This window comes from Rosa rugosa, chromosome 4 (assembly GCF_958449725.1).
Source record: "Rosa rugosa chromosome 4, drRosRugo1.1, whole genome shotgun sequence".
NCBI lineage: Eukaryota > Viridiplantae > Streptophyta > Magnoliopsida > Rosales > Rosaceae > Rosa > Rosa rugosa.
In genome coordinates, this window is record NC_084823.1 from 4,216,335 (window position 1) to 4,233,892 (window position 17,558).

The window sequence follows — 17,558 nt, forward strand, 5'->3', positions numbered from 1 at the left end:
ACATTAAGAAAGTTATCAGGAAAGTTGTTAAAAAGTGTGTAATTAATAGAATAAAATAATATTTTGTGAGTAATAAATGCAAGGAAAGAAATGGGGAAAATGATTCCTTTGGTGTTTGGAAAGAACCACTTTCCCCCTTATTTTCCCTCATTTCAGGAAAGTATTTCCTTTCCTTTTGTATCCCAAATGCAGGAAATGAACAAGTTTTATTTCCTGATGTTTACATTTTGCGAATCAAATGTGGCCTTAGTGAACCCATTATGAGCTAGCAGTTCACCACATGTTATCAGAACTAATGGCTTTGACAGAGCCGGCCTCTGAGTTTCCAGTTGTTGAGAAACTTGTTGCATTGTTGGACGAGAATGTGGGTTTGCACTCAAGCATGAAAATGCTATCTTCACAAGAGTGAGCACTCCCCCTGCAACTTGATGTGTAGGAGGGGAAATGCGTTGGTCCAAAACATCCCCAATTGGCATCTGATGCGCAGCTAATTCCTTCCCATAACTAATTCCAATGTCACCACTCTAAAGCTATAAACATCTCTCATTCACCACCATTGTATACGCAAGCTCTGCATAGAAGTGAAATTATCAGTATATTGATATAAGCATATTAGATCTATACAATGGAATTAAAACTGAAATTATGCATGACATATCAGAGACTTAAGTCTTGGAAAAAGATTCTTTAGACAAGAGAGTGAGGAGGTGAGCAATTAAAAGCTGCATTGCCATTTTTCAAATAGAATTATGAGGTTATGAGAAAAAAGCCATATACACCAACAAATGTTTCCTTCCTTGTGATGGAAATGTAAAGAATGAAATATAAAACAAGATATAAAGGAAACGAATGCTCTCTTCAAGCCATTAAAAGGAACTATGCAGAACAGAGGAAAAACAATATTACCTGGTCCAAGATACCCATATGTTCCTGCAAGGCCAGTCCAATTTGATGAGTCTGGTTTTAAGAACTTAGCTGTGCCAAAGTCGGAGACAGAGGCCTCATATTCAGAATCCAACAAATTGTTTTTGCTTGATATGTCCCCATGTACAATTGCTGGCAAGCAATCATGGTGCATGTAAGACGATGCATGAGCTACGCCTTTCACAGTATTCACCCTTCCAAATTCTTTAGCTTTGACATCTTTACTCAACATTGTGTCCAAGCTACCCCTTTCTAGATACTCATACACCAGGATGTCAACAGAAACCATAAAGTGTAACAATATTTATGTGTTGTATCTCAGTTAGCTCTTATTTCATTTATAAATTCCTATTGAAAATTCTTGTCTTCATTGCATAGCAGATTGAGTTTCTTAATTCACAGCCACTATGTTGGTAAAGCATAAATTTTCTTTGTATACAGTTCCATGTCCTCCCTTTGCAATATTTGGAACCAGAATCTTCTGTTGCCTTTATGATTTCCTCATACATTATTGTCTTGCCATCAAAGTTCTGTATTGAAAAAAAAATCATTCACAAGCTATTTTTTTCTTGGTACTGATGCTCCATTTTTGTATATGCTGGTAACACAATTGTGATGCAAGCAGACAGAACTAAGGTACTGCCACGAGAACGAATGAGACCGCAAACACCACTTTTTGGTCCTTTTTTGAACTATGTGTATTGCAGGGTTGCAAAGCTCCAACGTTGCTGCACAATCCCTTGTTCCCTTGTAGTGCGTCTTGAGGAGCAAATTGAAATGCTTCGTTGTTTGGAAGGGGACATTCCAAGTCATTGTAGGATATGTCAACATACAACACCCCGTGCATGTTTTCAAAACTTTTTGGAATGGAACCGAAAAGATTGTTGAGGGATAAATTGAGCTTTTCCAAACTCTCCATATTGCTAATCTCTGATGGTATCCTACCTTCTAGTGAATTTTTACTCAACATCAGGTGTACGTATAAGATGGAAATCCACAGTCATTTACATGACATCAGTGCAGGCCGATGTATGTGTTTGAGCCCAAAAGTATTTTTGGCAAGATCCCTTTAGGGGATTTAGCATAGCGGGCTGATACCTGCGGCCCAAAAATAAGCCTACTTGGGTTTAGGTTACAGCTTCACCCATTCCGAGATCCATAAGGAAAACGAGCCCTTATTAGAGTCAAGTAACAAAGATTGAATAGGGAACTTCAATCAATAATCCTTCTATGGTAAGGAACAGTCGAAACCCTAAGGTATAAATACCAGGTTTCAAGGACGAATCGAGGACAACTCTCAAATCAACTAATCTCAACGATTATCAAAGTCTCTCCGGAGCAAACCTACCTGCAACCTAGTTGCAACCCAGCGAAGCAAGGGTAACGCCCTCGCAACCCAGCGAAGCTAAAGTCACGCTTTAGCAAACCCTGTGCTTTCTCCAAACTTCCCGGTGATTGCTCTGCTCAACCTACAACGTTGAGTATCGATTCGGTGACGCGAAGAGATCACAACCAAAGCCCTTATCCGTAAGGCAAGAAGTCCTTTTCCAAAAGGCATAGAAAAGAGCCTTGTGACGAGGTTGGTGCTCTCCTCGTCTGCAACGTTTGAGAAGAAGTCAGGTCAAGGGAGTCCCCCGACGACTGCACCCCACGGTGCTGGCACGCCCACGGTTTGCACACCAAGCTGGTTTTGGAGCCAAACATTTTGGCACACCCGGTGGGACCTGCTTAGTGTTTCTTCGCGATCGCCACCATTGGGAAGTCAGGCGCAAACCCCTACCAAAAGCTTTACGTTAACTGCCCGAAGCATAAGACCTCCAGTTACAGACCGCACTCTTGTGCAGACTGTCGTGGTCTTTCTGAAACTCAAAGATTTTCTCTCAACCCCCAACCATCCAGCATGTCAACTGAACAGGGAGAGAGTCAACGGCCCGTTACTGAGGACGAGAATGTCGCTACCGTTCAGGCGAACGAGCCTGTCAATACTGTTGTCGTCACCAATGCTGCAGGAGGCGCGACAAGAGAGGCTTTCGTTCCGAAACCTATCCCAAAAGGAGCAACTATTGAAGCCCAGATCGCGATCATCATGGAGAACATTGGCAGACATCGTGCAAAGGTGGCAGCAGATTGGGACAGAGAGACAGAGAGACAGAGAAAGCAGAACAGCGCATGCGCGAATTCGACCAGTGCTTTGCTCAACTTGCTCATGAGACTAGGTCACAGATTGACCAGTCAACAGCTGCAATGAGAGCACAAGCTAGAGAAATCGCTGACGAGCACATCCTGCAACAGAAGCAAGTCATGGAGACCATCACTACCCAAGGTATGCATATTGCAACAGAACTTGCGGTTATTCGCAACGAGGGATCCAATCTCGCGACCTAAGTTGCCATGCACAAAGCTGAGTTAGACCAGGCTAAAGAGGTTCTGAATAAAGCTCTGGGGGATCCTAATGCCATCCTTGGTTCGCTTGGCCAACCCTCGGGCTCTGGTAAATACATACCACCGAATGCTCGGGAAAAGGCTAACAGCAGCACCGCTACACCGTCTGCAACCGCCGCTGCCTCTTCAACCAAAAACAAGGAAAAAGCCTTGGTAATTGGTGGCAAAGAGAAGTCTGCACCTCTGGCAACGCAGAAGAGAAAAACTTTGAAATTCGATGAAGGCATGCCTGCTGATCCTGTCGTGTTTACTCAATACAACAGTGATGGAGCAGAGAATGTTTACCAAGAGCTTCCAGGAAATTACTATGGACTTGATCAATCAGGTAATCCAATCAAGATAACGGCTTTGGTAAAAGATGTGTCCATTCCAGCGGTTACTCTTCAGCCTAGTCTTACCCGGACTGTTCGCCTTGGCGAGGGGACAGCGACGGCGACTACTAATCATGCTGTACCTTTACAGACCGCTCGCCAGACTGTGGCGACACCTCCTCCTCTTGGCCCAGACTATGTGAGACGCGAAGAGGTTAAGGAGATGATTAGGCTGGCTAATCCTAGGGCCCACCTGGATGGAGTTTATGAGGGGCCTTTCCTGCCGCATATAATGCTCGCGCCTTTCCCCAGAGGCTACAAAAATATCATATTTTCTACTTTTTCAGGAGAAGATACTGAGAATGCGACAACTCATCTGGCCAGGTTTAGGGTGCAATGTGGCCAGTATCAGAATGATGACATCCTTAAGTGCAGGATCTTCGACACTTCTCTTTCTGGAACTGCTTTTAGGTGGTTTTCCAAGCTTCGACCAGGGTCAGTGGCAGATTGGCCAACAATGGAAAAGCTTTTCCGAGAAACTGTCGGAACTATCGAGCCTGAGGTGGATTTGGCCTCCCTTACCCAGATGGCCCAACAGCCCACCGAATCTGCCGTTGCTTATCTTCAACGCTTCCAGATTCAGAAGGCCAAGTTGAACATGGTTTTGCCTGAGAAGGAATTAATTAAGTTGGCGATCAAGGGCTTGGAACCACGCCAGCGAAAGAAGCAACATGGTAGCATGATCCAGTCAATGGGAGAACTTATCACAGAGGTGGGTAGCTTTGAGCACCTCCTCAGAGAAACAGACGCTAGAAAGAACGCGTCCAAAGGCACCTACGTACCAGGAAGACACCGTACAGTGGCCGCCCTGAACTACCAACCAACCACCTATGATCCCTATTATCAAGTTGAAGAGGTTTTCCAGGACGATGATGATGAAGAGGAGAATGATGTCTCTGCATTTGAGCTGACAGGGAAGAAGAACCCAGCCTTGAAGCAGTTGAAAATATCTAAGGAACCAGTCAAGCTCAAATCTTTTGCCTTCACCAAACCTGAGTTCGCGACGTACACATATGATGCCAATAAGGCACATGAAATTTTAGATGAGATGATAGCCGCGAAGATGGTGAAGACAGATTTCGGACCCTTTCCTCGACCAGATCAGCTGAAAGGCAAAAAGTATTGTAAATTCCACAAGCTGTGGAATCATAACACAGCTGACTGCGTGAAGCTAAAGGACCAGATTCAGGTATGGCTCAATAATGGTAGTTTGCAGGTGGAAGCCCCGGCGACCGTGGAAGCACTAGTAGACCTGAACCCTTTTCCTGACACCGGGGTCAATATGGTTGATGTGAACTGGACCAACAAGAACCAGAGGAAACCAACCTTAGATTTGACTACAAAGGGCCAAGAGGAGAAGACCGAGGGGAATGAGACCCCCGCAAAGAAAAAAGCTAAACTCGTCAGCGGGGCCTCACCAGTGGTCCTGTGCTCGCGATGCAAAAAAGAATGTGGCGTCCAAGTGTCACATGAGGAGGTCGAGCAGACGTTTCGTTTTTGTTCGCTCCTGCCAATCAAGTGGGCTTCGCCTTCGCGAAATTATCAACCTTCCAGCCCAAGGGCAAGAGACAGAGTGGAGTCACCGCCATCCCCAAGAGATTCCAACTTGTTCAGAAAATTGAAAGAGGCCGCGGCCGAACATAAACAAGATGGAAAGGCTAGGAATGAGCACAAAGATATCCTGACCAAGCCATACATTCCACCCTCTTCAACGTCCTCCATCAAGGAAGGCAAGTGGTACACCAGAGAAAAGGGGAAAGCAGTAGAAATCAGTCATTCCAAGAAAAGGAAGTTGCAGCTAGCGCAGGTTTGGAGAGGCCAAGCGAGCGCTAGAGGCTCTGGATCAAGGCCTGATCAAGCCCTCTCAATTGGTCAAATCTCCTGAGCAATATCAAAGGGAGATGGAGGAGCTAGCTGCTAAGCCATTGGTGGCTCCTTGCAGCTTTAAAAAGCAAACCAGCTCGGAGTCAGGGGCTTCTAAGCCCAGTGTTTTCTGCAGGATCACTAAAGAAAGGACACCGCCGCCAGCTAAGAAGGAAAGCTCGCCAACTAGGCCGCCACATGTCAAGCGCAGGCTGTTTCGTGAAGAACCTGAAACCAAGTCCTCAGTGTTCGAAAGACTGGGGGGCAAGGACAACACTGCAGCGGCCTTGCAGTGGAGACCTAAGAAAGTGAAAAGCCTAGCGTTCGCGACCCCAAAAGAAGTCTCAACAGAGGGACAGAAACCGGATCCACCACGGCAAGTTGCCGCGATGCAGGAACACAAGCAAGATGAGAAGCTAATTCCTGAAGAAGAGTCATTGGTGACTATAGTGGCCAGGCAGTTCAACACTGAAATCTTAGTGGATGAACCCAAGCTCAACCTTGAAGATGATATGGATGAAACAAAAGTGGTTGACACCTCTTGCAACATGGTCTATGTGCTGCCCGCGAAATATGCTCTGCCAGTCACCTCGCAGGAGTGTGTGGAAATTGGAGAGGGTAGCGACCAGCCTTTGCAGATATTAATGTTTAAAGTTCAGCGGTAGCTAAACCTTCTCTGACGCTGGTCCGATGGGCAGACCTATACTTGCAATGTTCTCAAAGCTTCCGCTACCTGCTAAGTAAAATACAAAGGGCGTCAGAGGGAGACCGCGTTGGGCGGTCTTTTCTTCTCCGATGCCTAAGTTAGTCAATGTATTTATGTTGACAAAGTAACAGTAGGAGAGTATTAAATGCGTAGTTAATGAGGAGAGAAGAGAGAACCTTTTATAGGTGAAGAAGGAGCTGATCTTCTTCATGTTTTCGATGTGGGACTGACATGCTTCAGTCCCCAGCTTCTGGAACTTCTGATGCTGTTTTGGCGCGGCGCGTCAGCGGTGATCTGGGGGTGAGCCGGGGCTCAGGCGGTAGCCTGCATGGCTGTGTACCCGTAGGTCACTCCTTTGGCGGGAGTTGGTACCGCTAACGGTAGCACGAGCGTGGTTCATTATAGCTAATTATGCTTGCAAATGCCTATGTAAGTATAAGTCCCCCAAGTCCCCAGTCAAGGAGGGCAATATTGGTTGGGGAGTTGCTTAGCGGTTCGAAGCGTTGCTTCCGCCAGTCTTGACAAAGCATAATTAGCATCAGTGCGTTGTCAACCATGGACTTACTGAACGAACGCTTTGTGCCCTTTCGAGTGGGCCCCTGCTAGGCCCCCTAGGGAGTCCTCCACTCCCCGGCTAATTAGGGCGGTTGTGTCTCCTTCGGGTCCCGCCTGGACATTTCGCTGAACCAGCCCTCGCCTGGACATTTCGCTGAACCAGCCCTCGCCTAGGGGCAGGTACATTACCCTCGGTTCTAGCCCTGAGTGCCGAGCGGTTGGTGTATGGTTCTGACTCCGCCTCCTGCTCCAGCATTAGTCGGGGCGGAAGAGGTGGTCCCATTCCCCGTAACTCTGGTGGGTTCAGCGGTACCTGCATCTGTATGATTGGCCCGGGTACCAATCCGCCAGTGTTGGGTTGACTTCGTCTGGTGCTTCGCGATTGCTCACTTTGTGCTGGGTTGGCGTTTGCCTCCAGCGCCTTCTTCAACTCGTCAAATTTTGACATCAGCGTGGCCACCTGCTTTTGGGCTTCGGCCTTTTCTCTGAGCTCCTGCTCGCGTTCTCTATTTGCCTTGTGAAGGTCCGCCAGTGCCAGCTCATACATGGCGGCGAGGTCCTGTACCGGTGGGCGGCTGCCGCTTGGTTGAGCCTCTGTTGTAGTCTGGGTTGGCGGGATTTGGGGAGTAACCTGGGGTTCCACGCCGGGGTTGACCAGTGTGCTGAATAGTGCACGGTTAACGTTAACCGCTGTGTTAATGTTATCCGCGGGGTTGGTGGGATGGGGGTTGGCGGACTGATCCGCTTGCTCCTCAGCATTTCTCCCGCTACCGTTAGTCATGGTGGTTGTGGTGGGATGTCCTTTTGTTCAAGGATTCTCACAGACGGCGCCAATGTTAATGTTTAAAGTTCAGCGGTAGCTAAACATTCTCTAACGCTGGTCCGATAGGCGGACCTATACTTGCAATGTTCTCAAAGCTTCCGCTACCTGCCAAGTAAAATACAAAGGGCGTCAGAGGGAGACCGCGTTGGGCGGTCTTCTCTTCTCCGATGCCTAAGTTAGTCAATGTATTTATGTTGACAAAGTAACAGTAGGAGAGTATTAAATGCGTAGTTAATGAGGAGAGAAGAGAGAACCTTTTATAGGTGAAGAAGGAGCTGATCTTCTTCATGTTTTCGATGTGGGACTGACATGCTTCAGTCCCCAGCTTCTGGAGCTTCTGATACTGTTTTGGCGCGGCGCATCAGCGGTGATCTGGGGGTGAGCCGGGGCTCAGGCGGTAGCCTGCATGGCTGTGTACCCGTAGGTCACTCCTTTGGCTGTAGTTGGTACCGCTGACGGTAGCACGAGCGTGGCTCATTATAGCTAATTATGCTTGCAAATGCCTATGTAAGTACAGCAGATTACCTCAGCAGCAACAACACCTTTGGAAGAAGCGGGATTTCTCGAGACTGAAGATGCTGATGGCAAGGGTTTCTTCACGAGCTTCAAGAGACCAACTCCTGCTATGGTGCAACACATGAGACCTTTATATATTACGGCGGAGATTGATGGCACTAAGGTCAGCAAGATTATGGTTGATACGGGGGTAGCCGTCAATGTCATCACCACAAGAACTATGCATCTGCTAGGAATCAAGAAAGAAAAGATCCAATCCACCTCTCTCACGCTCAAAAACTTCACGGGGACTGTAACAAAGACTCTAGGAATACTTTTCTTGCGTATCAAGGTTGGACCCGTAGAAGGGATTTATGCTTTCTTTGTGACAGATTGCTACGCAGCATACAACGCCATTTTAGGCAGGGACTGGATTCACCGGAGCTATTGTGTTCCGTCTATTCCACCAGGAACTGATTATATGGAACAGGGCAACTGACAAGGCTGAAGTGACTAAAGCTGATCCTCGCCCATTCCATGTTTCTGCGAATTACGTAGATGTCAGGTACTACTTGGATCCTATTACTCCATTGCAGGTCAGTGGCATCGACAACAAGGACCGCCCCACAGGGGTGACGACCTCTGAATTAGCATAGTGGGGGCTCACGCTCGCGAAGGAAGTCCTGGAAAGGCCTGGCCACGCTGTGCCCAATACTTTGAATAATTAATGGATCACGACCTTCTAGAGGAAGGGGTAGAGGCCTTCCATTCTTTGTACGAAAGACTATCCTCGTACTTGGTGGAAAAAGAGGCCTATGATCGAGTTGCGACATTAGAAATTGTCAACGAAGAGTTCTCTGACCAAGAAGAGGAAGCAGAGGAGATTTAGCTTGCTCCAGCGGCATTGGATGACACACCTCCGAAGGTTAGGGACCCTACTGAAAAGGTCAATCTAAGAACAACTAATGAGCCCATGGAAGTGGCTATCAGCGCTTATTTAGAGCCTAGCGAAAAGCAGAGGCTTATCGACTTATTATTGGAATACAAGGACTGCTTCGCGGAAAAATACGAAGACATGCCAGGCCTATCATCAGACTTGGTATGCCACCAGTTGCCAACGATGCCTGATAAGAGGCCTGTGAAGCAAGAGCCGCGAAGAATGAACTCGGAGACCCAAGTTTTGGTCAAAGAAGAAGTCGAAAAGATGCACAAGTCAGGCATTATTAGGGTGGCCAAGTACAACCAGTGGCTATCCAATATAGTGCCTGTTCGTAAGAAGAATGGAAAAATGAGGGTTTGCATAGATTACAGAGACCTTAATATGGCTACACCTAAAGACGTCTACCCCATGCCGGTCGCGGATATGTTGGTAGATGCAGTAGCGGGACATGAATTGTTGTCCTTCATGGACGGAACTGCAGGGTATCACCAGATTCCGGTCGCGGAAGAAGATAGACACAAGACCACGTTCCGTTGCCCAGGATTTGCGGGAGTTTTCGAATATGTGGTAATGCCCTTCGGGCTGAAGAATGCTGGAGCGACCTATCAGCGAGCCATAAACCTGATCTTCCACGACATACTTGGGAAGATTTTGGAGGTTTATATTGATGACGTGGTTGTAAAGTCTAAGAAGCGAGGGGACCACATTGCGGATCTCAGAAAGGTTTTCGAGCGTATGCGATTACACAAGCTCAAGATGAACCCCGCCAAGTGCGTTTTTGGAGTTCAGGCAGGTGACTTTCTGGGGTTTATAGTCCATTAGAGAGGTATTGAAGTCTCTGAGGATAAGGCAAACACGGTTATCAATGCGTCGCCCCTGCGAATGAAGAAAGAGTTACAGCGCTTGCTAGGTAAGATCAATTTCCTGCGGCGGTTCATTTCTAATTCTGCTGGCAAAATCCAGCCTTTTTCTCTACTATTGAAGCTACAAGGACAGAACGAGTTTGTATGGGAACCTAAACATCAAGAGGCTTTCGACAAAATCAAGGTCTATCTGACGAGTCCGCCAGTGCTTGTTCCTCCCAGATCTGGTTTCCCATTAAAGCTATATATATCGGCAGCTGAGGCTTCTATTGGCAGCCTACTCGCTCAGGACGATGAAGACGGCGTGGAACGTGCCATTTTCTACCTCAGTAGGACACTCATAGATTGCGAAACAAGGTACACTGCAATGGAAAAGCTGTGTCTTACATTATACTTCTCGGCATGCAAATTGCGACATTACATGCTATCCTTTACAACTTGCATCATCGCTCAAACCGATCTGGTCAAATATATGCTATCGCACCCTATCTTGAGAGCTCGCATTGGCAAGTGGGTGCTCGCCTTGTCAGAATTCTCATTACAATATGTGCCACAAAAAGCCGTAAAGGGGTAAGCCATCGCAGATTTTTTGGCACATTACCCTATGCTGGACGTCCCAACGGTGAGAGAGTTGGAGGTCGCGACTGCAACCATAGCTCGACCAGATTTGGCGTGCATTCCGGAATATGCTGCGTTGTATCAAGCCACAGTCTCCCTCCAACCCTGGGTGTTATATTTTGACGGCTCAAGAACGGATACATTAGCAGGGGCAGGGGTTGTGTTGGAAAACCCGGCTGGCGATCGTTTCTCCTATTCTTTCCAGTTAGAATTCCGGTGCACCAATAACCAAGCGGAGTATGAGGCCCTTATTATTGGCCTAGAGGTGTTGCTGGAGCTGGGGGTCAGAGACATCCAAGTCCGTGGAGACTCTTTGCTCGTGATCAATCAGCTTCGCGAAAAGTTCAGGTGCACAAGCTATTTGCTCGCACCATATTTGGATCATGCACTTGAGCTTCTGGTCCAATTTGATGACGTTGACTTAGAACATATTCCTCGCGAGCGCAACTTTGCCGCCAATGAGCTCGCTCAGTTGGCTACAGGCATTACCTTGAAATATGGTGTTCGCGAGAGACTTTTAAAGGTCGAGCGTCGCACGCTGCCTTCGTGGCTCGCACGGCCTGACCCGCCAGAGGAACTAATGGTGGCAGCTTTAGATTCTATTGACGTGGATTGGCGTATCCCTTTGATTGCTTACCTCAAGCAGCCAGATCCCACGGCAGACAGGAAGATCCGCTTTCTTGCACTAAATTACTTCCTCAGAGGTGACGAGCTGCGTCGACGTGGCGAAGATGGCATAGACTTCAGGTGTGTGTATGGCCGCGAAGCAAAGCGATTGATGCGCGAAACTCACATCGGGGTTTGTGGAGCCCATCAAGCGGGTCCAAAGATGCGCTAGCTAATCAGGAGACATGGATATTATTGGCCCAGTATTTTGAAGGATTGTATCGCGTTCGCGAAAGGGTGCCAAGATTGCCAGGCACATGGACCAATCCAGCACATCCCCAATATACCCATGCAACCTATCATTAAGCCTTGGCCTGCGCGAGGTTGGGCATTGGACTTAATTGGAATGATCCATCCTCATTCTTCACTCCAGCACAAGTTCATCATTATCGCTACTGACTTTTTCACTAAGTGGGTCGAAGCTGAGCCTTTGAAAGAGGCCTCTAGTGCGACCATTCGACAATTCATCTTTCATAACATTATCTACAGGTTTGGCATCCCTGAGGTGTTGGTCTCGGACAGAGGGGTAGCCTTCATGGGTGATGACGTCGAGAAGCTCGTTGCTGTGGGCATACAGTTTGTTCATAGCACTCCCTATTACGCTCAATCCAACGATCAAGCGGAGGCCAGTAACAAGATTGTCATTACCTTATTGAAGAAGATGCTTGTCAAAAACCCTCGCCAGTGGCACTACACACTGTACGAGACACTCTGGGCCTACCGCACTTCAAAGCGTAATCCCACTGCCACGACACCCTACACTTTGATGTTTGGCCATGATGCCATTCTACCTCTGAAAATCAATGTTCAATCCTTACGCGTCCAAGACCAGCATCATTTGATTGGTGAGGATTATGTCCAGGCCATGTGGCAGGAGCATGAAGATCTTAGTGAGAAGCGTTTGGAAGCTTTGGACAGTTTTGTGATGGAAAAACAGCGTATCGCTCGCGCCTATGATAAGAGGACACGTGGACGAAGTTACAAAGAGGGTGAGCTCGTGTGGAAGGCAGTGCTTCCGTTTGGTGAAAAGTTGACCGGCCGCGGGAAATGGACTCCGCGCTGGGACGGACCCTTTGTGATTCACAGAATTTTGGAGCGAGGGGCTTTTCACCTTAAAGATTTGGATGGCAACATCCACCGCAACCCAATCAATGGCAGGTTCTTGAAGAAATACTATCCCAGTGTTTGGGAATTCGAAGATCCACCTGTTTCTGGGACAGGGGGGCAAACATAGTCTTACCATGTTCGCGTCCTCCTTTCCATTTAGGCCTACTCTGTGGCCTCATTCTCATGTATTCGCTTCACCTAGTAAGACTTGGGGGGCAACACTCTATGCGATCAGGCCTTATACTCGCGGCCTTTAGATGATAATTGTGCTCTTCAAATGTTCAAATTTACAAATTATCTTTTGACAATAAGAACAAGTGTTAAAAGTATGTGTAACAAGGCCTATACCAGAGGCCTCACTATAAGAAAATATATGATAACAGCGAAAGAAACATATTTGCATTCATAAAGTGGCTTAGCGGCCAAAAGCATTACAAGTATATTCGTGAAGGTTACATTTACAGATTACAAGCCAAAAGTGGCTAAAAGTTACAGGATTTCAGATCTTCTAAGAGCTTCTGGATCTTCCTTCAAGAGGGAGCCGGCGAATCGTTTACTCTTACTCTTCCTCTCTTCACCCGCCTCTCTTGAGCCTTAGCTACAACTGCTATTGTCTGCACTGGAGCGAGAGGGAAAGAAATAATCCATCGCGACCCTCTCTAGTTGTTTATCCTCCGGGATGGAAGGGGAGATCAGCGTTGAGCGCAGCTAAGTAGCCCCATTCATCTCAGGGGAAAAACAGAAGTCTGTCCTTTAAACCCTTGAGGTAGGGCACCAAAGAAGAGTGTACAGCCTTGGGTGGCCTCCCACCCTTCTTCAGTTTGCTCCGCGCGAGAGAACCTAAGGAGAGGGACTCCTCAGAAGGTGATATCCCACGTTAGGAGCGCCGCGTGTTCTTCAGCCTAACTGAAACCGGTGAATCCCATCCAGAGGCCTAAAGACCTCGGCCCGCATAAGTTAGGCGGAGGAAATGTTCATCTAGACGAAAGCTAGCATCTGCGGCATCTTGTGCGGCCTGTTGGGCTGCATCGCGAGCTTGGGCCAGGTCTTGAGACAACGTCTTGAAAGCGGCTAGGGGTTGTTCCAGTTGAGGTTCCTCATGGGCAAGCCTGGCCATCACAACAGTTAATTGGGCTTGAAGATCCTGAATCTGGGACCGGAGATGATTTCTCGCGAGCGTCAGTTCCCTGATACGAACGGCCAGTTCGCCCAGGGAGTCGCGTGAAGTGTCCATCTGTTGGGCAAGGGCCTAATAATGTGTTTGGGTCTGCCTGGCCTGTGCCGTCGCGGCTGCCTTTTCGTTGAGCCACTTAGGGAGATCTTGCAGCAATTGGTCGATATCTTGAAACTGGACTTCAGTGATGGCGCCCTCGCGGAGAAGTACCCTCAGGTACTCTAAAGCTCTCGCGGGCGCGCCGGGCGTCAGAATGTCAGGGCCCAGAAGACGGCGGAGGCCCTCTCTAGCATCATCTACGACTCCAGGTGGAGTCACTTCGAGCACACGAGCCAAACGCTCCACTCTGGAAGGAGGTGCTTGCTGCAGATTAGGAACAATGACAGGAGCCTCAAGAAGCTCCGCGACAGGAACTGTTTCTGGCACTGGCTCAGGGTTCACTCCTTCCCCGGCTTCAAGTACTTGGGGGGCAAGTTCCTGATCAACCACATTTTCGCCACCGGGCTTAGCAGGATTTTCGCCAGCCATCTCCTCGTTTGGAACAAGGTTTTGACCCTAAAAAGAGATGTCAGAATATCAAAAAGGTCAAGATGGGAATCAGAAGAAGGGTGGCTATGAGAGAGTGTACCTCTTCAGCGATTGGCTCGTGGGAAGCTCCTGAAGCATTGAGAAGGATGGGAGTTCCTGTTGCCATTTGTTCTTTGGCAACCTCGACAGTTTCTGGAACAGAATCAGGCGCTACTTGTTCCAGGATGGGGGTTGTAGTTGGCTGCTCGTGAGGAGTATCTGGAGTTGGCATCCTTTCTTTAGCCTCAGGCGAGTTGTCATCTGGAATCAGTATTGGCACCAGAGCCAGTTGCGAATCACTCATGGCATTGATTGGAGGTGGAGGATTGACCATGTCAGGTGTTGCTTGGGCTTGTGAGGAGGCTCCTCCACCAGCGGCAGACGATCCTTCCCCACTTTGCCTGGAGGGACCTGTGGACCTATGACGAACCTGCAAAAAGAGAGGAGCGTTATAGGATGGGAGCTAAAAGAGAACGATAAGTTTATTACCCATCTTAAACGTAGAGTGCCAGTCGATCAGCGAGTGGTTTGTCGTCTGCCCAGGGATTGGTCCGGGGGTCGGAGCGACTGCGCTTGCGGGCCAGAGCGGCAGCGATCTGTTCAGGCTGAGGGAGTTAGATTAAAATTCAAGAACATTAAGATGGTAGGTCTCATGAGGGACTTCTTACCGTTTGTGGATCCTCATTATCAGAAGAGTCTTCAATATCAGGCTCGAATGCTATGGCTTTTTGTTTCGCGGCTTGACCGGTGTCCTGAGAAGCATTAGCCGCTTGATTGCCGGAAGGCGGCAGATTTCCTCGCTGAGATAAATTTGAGTTAAAGGAGTGAAAACAAAAGAGGTAAAGTAGAGTTCAGGCTAAGGCAAGTACCTCTTGAGAGGGCTCGCGGATTATGATTCCTGCTTGAGCAGGGTGCGAGGCTCGCGCGGGTCACGGAGCCGGCTCAGGTTGTGGAGGTTGTGCCTCATCCTCAGGGAAGCGGGCAAGCAGCTTAGTAGCAGCTTCATAGGGGTACCTTAAGTCTTGGAAGAGGGTCACGAAGAGCTCATCATCCCTTTGCCTCCTGCAATTAACGAAGACTTCTTTCCACCATGGCTCGTAATCCTCAGCGACTCCATCGATAGGGGCAATTTCGTTAGCCCAGTTAGGAAGATCGACCAGTACAAGCATGCTTTGGGCTGGCGGAGGCCCAGTTGTGGGGCCAATTCTGCGCCAGGAAGTGTTATAGTTCCAAGCATCATAGAGAGGGAATGGCACTAACTGAATTAGCCCGAGTTGGCGGGCAAAATGATTAGGGGCATAAAGCTCATAACTGAGCTCATCAACAGCAAGCCTGATATCTGAGCAGGAAATCGCGCGGCTAAATGCCAAGCGCGCATGATCGCTATAGTTGGGGCCCCCAGGAAGAAATCCATGTTCAAGCGGAGGCGGGAATCTTCTACTAAGTACCAGATCGGGGTAGGGCATTTCGTCCAGGAGGTACAAGTAGGAAAAACATTTTGAATAAGGTGGAGATGTGTACCTTGCCTCGCGGCTGAGCCATTGACCCAGAAGTGCGTCAGCTGGAGGAAGCAATGGAATGTCTTCCCGGCGAAATTGTGGAAAGTAGACTTGCACCCAGAAGTCGAGAATCCAGAAGGGGCCTGAAATGCCAGTCTCGAAGGGGTGCATTGCGGCTTGGTATAAGGTACGATAAAGGGCGCCTAACATGGGTTGTCCAAGGCCTACGCGGAAGCTGTTGTAGAGGGCCGTGGCTAAGAAAGTCCAAGGACCGGTGGGCTTGTTAGAAGAAGTGCAAAAAATAAATTTGCAGAGCCAATATTCCAGAAAAGCAATACCACCAGTCGCATTGTGTTCCTTGCGGTAATGAGCCCGCCACCGTGGGTAGGAGCCGCGGCCGGTTTGAGCCATCGTCGAAGAGAACTTGATAGAGTCAAAATGGCCATGCACATAGGGTTCGCCATTGATGGGTAATCCAGTGATGGCGAGAATGTCTAGCAAAGTGATGCTCATTTGGCCGAATCGGAAGTCGAAGGTGTTGGTGGCGGTGTTCCAAAAGCAAAGAATGGCGGCCAGCGGTGAGCGATTGCCACCGCGAGGAAGGCGAAAACATAGATCAATGGTGTGGGTAATACCTGCCGCGTCCCAGCGAGCCAGATCTCGCGCTCGCGCTTCGCGATACCAGGAGATCTCCGCCGCGCTAGTAGTGGGCCAAAACCATATTTTGGCTTTGTGCAGATTCGCGCCCCAACTGTTGAAATCTCCAGGGGTCCTTCGGAGGACTGGAATGGGTCGACTGACGGGTAGGTCGTAGAGGGCAAGAGCGTCTTCTGGAATGGAATCTCGCGGTGAAGGACCCCGTCCGGCGTGATGGTTGGGGAGTCGGAGTAGCAGAGGTCTCTGGACGGTGGTGTGGATGAAGCAGCGAGCACCGACGCTGGTTCCCCATGTGTGGGAAGCTTCTTCGTTGATTTCCTCCTCTTGGTCGATGACCATTTTCTTGGGTGGAGCCATTTCTGGGTTTCTGCGAAGGAATGGTATGGAGCGAAAAGGTGTTTCTGGGTTTAAGAGAGACTGGAAGAGTTTCTGATGTGACAGGTTTGAAGTGGCTGCAGGGTTTAAATAAGAGATTTTGTGAGGGAAACGACGCGATGAAAAGACATTTAGCAAGCGAATAGACGCAGCCTTCATTAATGACCTCGTTTCTGTGATAAGGCGTGTCGTTTAAGCCCCCTTCGATCAGTTACGTTTTCGCGGGCCTAATCTCGGGGCCTGGGGGGCAATGTTTGAGCCCAAAAGTATTTTTGGCAAGATCCCTTTAGGGGATTTAGCATAGCGGGCCGATACCTGCGGCCCAAAAATAAGCCTACTTGGGTTTGGGTTACAGCTTCACCCATTCCGAGATCCATAAGGAAAACGAGCCCTTATTGGAGTCAAGTAGCAGAGATTGAATAGAGAACTTCAATCAATAATCCTTCTATGGCAAGGAACAGTCGAAACCCTAAGGTATAAATACCAGGTTTCAAGGACGAATCGAGGACAACTCTCAAATCAACTAATCTCAACGATTATCAAAGTCTCTCCGGAGCAAACCTATCTGCAACCTAGTTGCAACCCAGCGAAGCAAGGGTAACGCCCTCGCAACCCAGCGAAGCTAAAGTCACGCTTTAGCAAACCTTGTGCTTTCTCCAAACTTCCCGGTGATTGCTCTGCTCAACCTACAACGTTGAGTATCGATTCGGTGACGCGAAGAGATCACAACCAAAGCCCTTATCCGTAAGGCAAGAAGTCATTTTCCGAAAGGCATAGAAAAGAGCCTTGTGACGAGGTTGGTGCTCTCCTCGTCCGCAACGTTTGAGAAGAAGTCAGGTCAAGGGAGTCCCTCGACGACTGCACCCCACTGTGCTGGCACGCCCGTGCAATCACAGCAGCAAAAGAGACGGTT

The 17,558-nt window shown here is 48.6% G+C and overlaps 1 protein-coding gene across 1 annotated transcript; it reads right to left on the reverse strand.

Annotated features, from left to right (window-relative positions):
* Positions 1-206: 206 nt before the first annotated feature.
* LOC133744194 (MDIS1-interacting receptor like kinase 2-like) lies at positions 207-1,213 on the reverse strand. The gene is made up of 3 exons (XM_062172335.1): positions 907-1,213; positions 565-571; positions 207-504 (listed from the first exon to the last, which is right to left on the reverse strand). The coding sequence occupies exons 1-3, from the start codon at positions 1,211-1,213 to the stop codon at positions 207-209; spliced, it is 612 nt and encodes a 203-aa protein (XP_062028319.1).
* Between the last annotated feature and the right edge of the window lie 16,345 nt (positions 1,214-17,558).

What these genes read in the sequence shown, in the direction of transcription:
- LOC133744194 (XM_062172335.1), bottom strand. Translation starts at nt 1,213, where the DNA reads ATGGTTTCTGTTGACATCCTGGTGTATGAGTATCTAGAAAGGGGTAGC.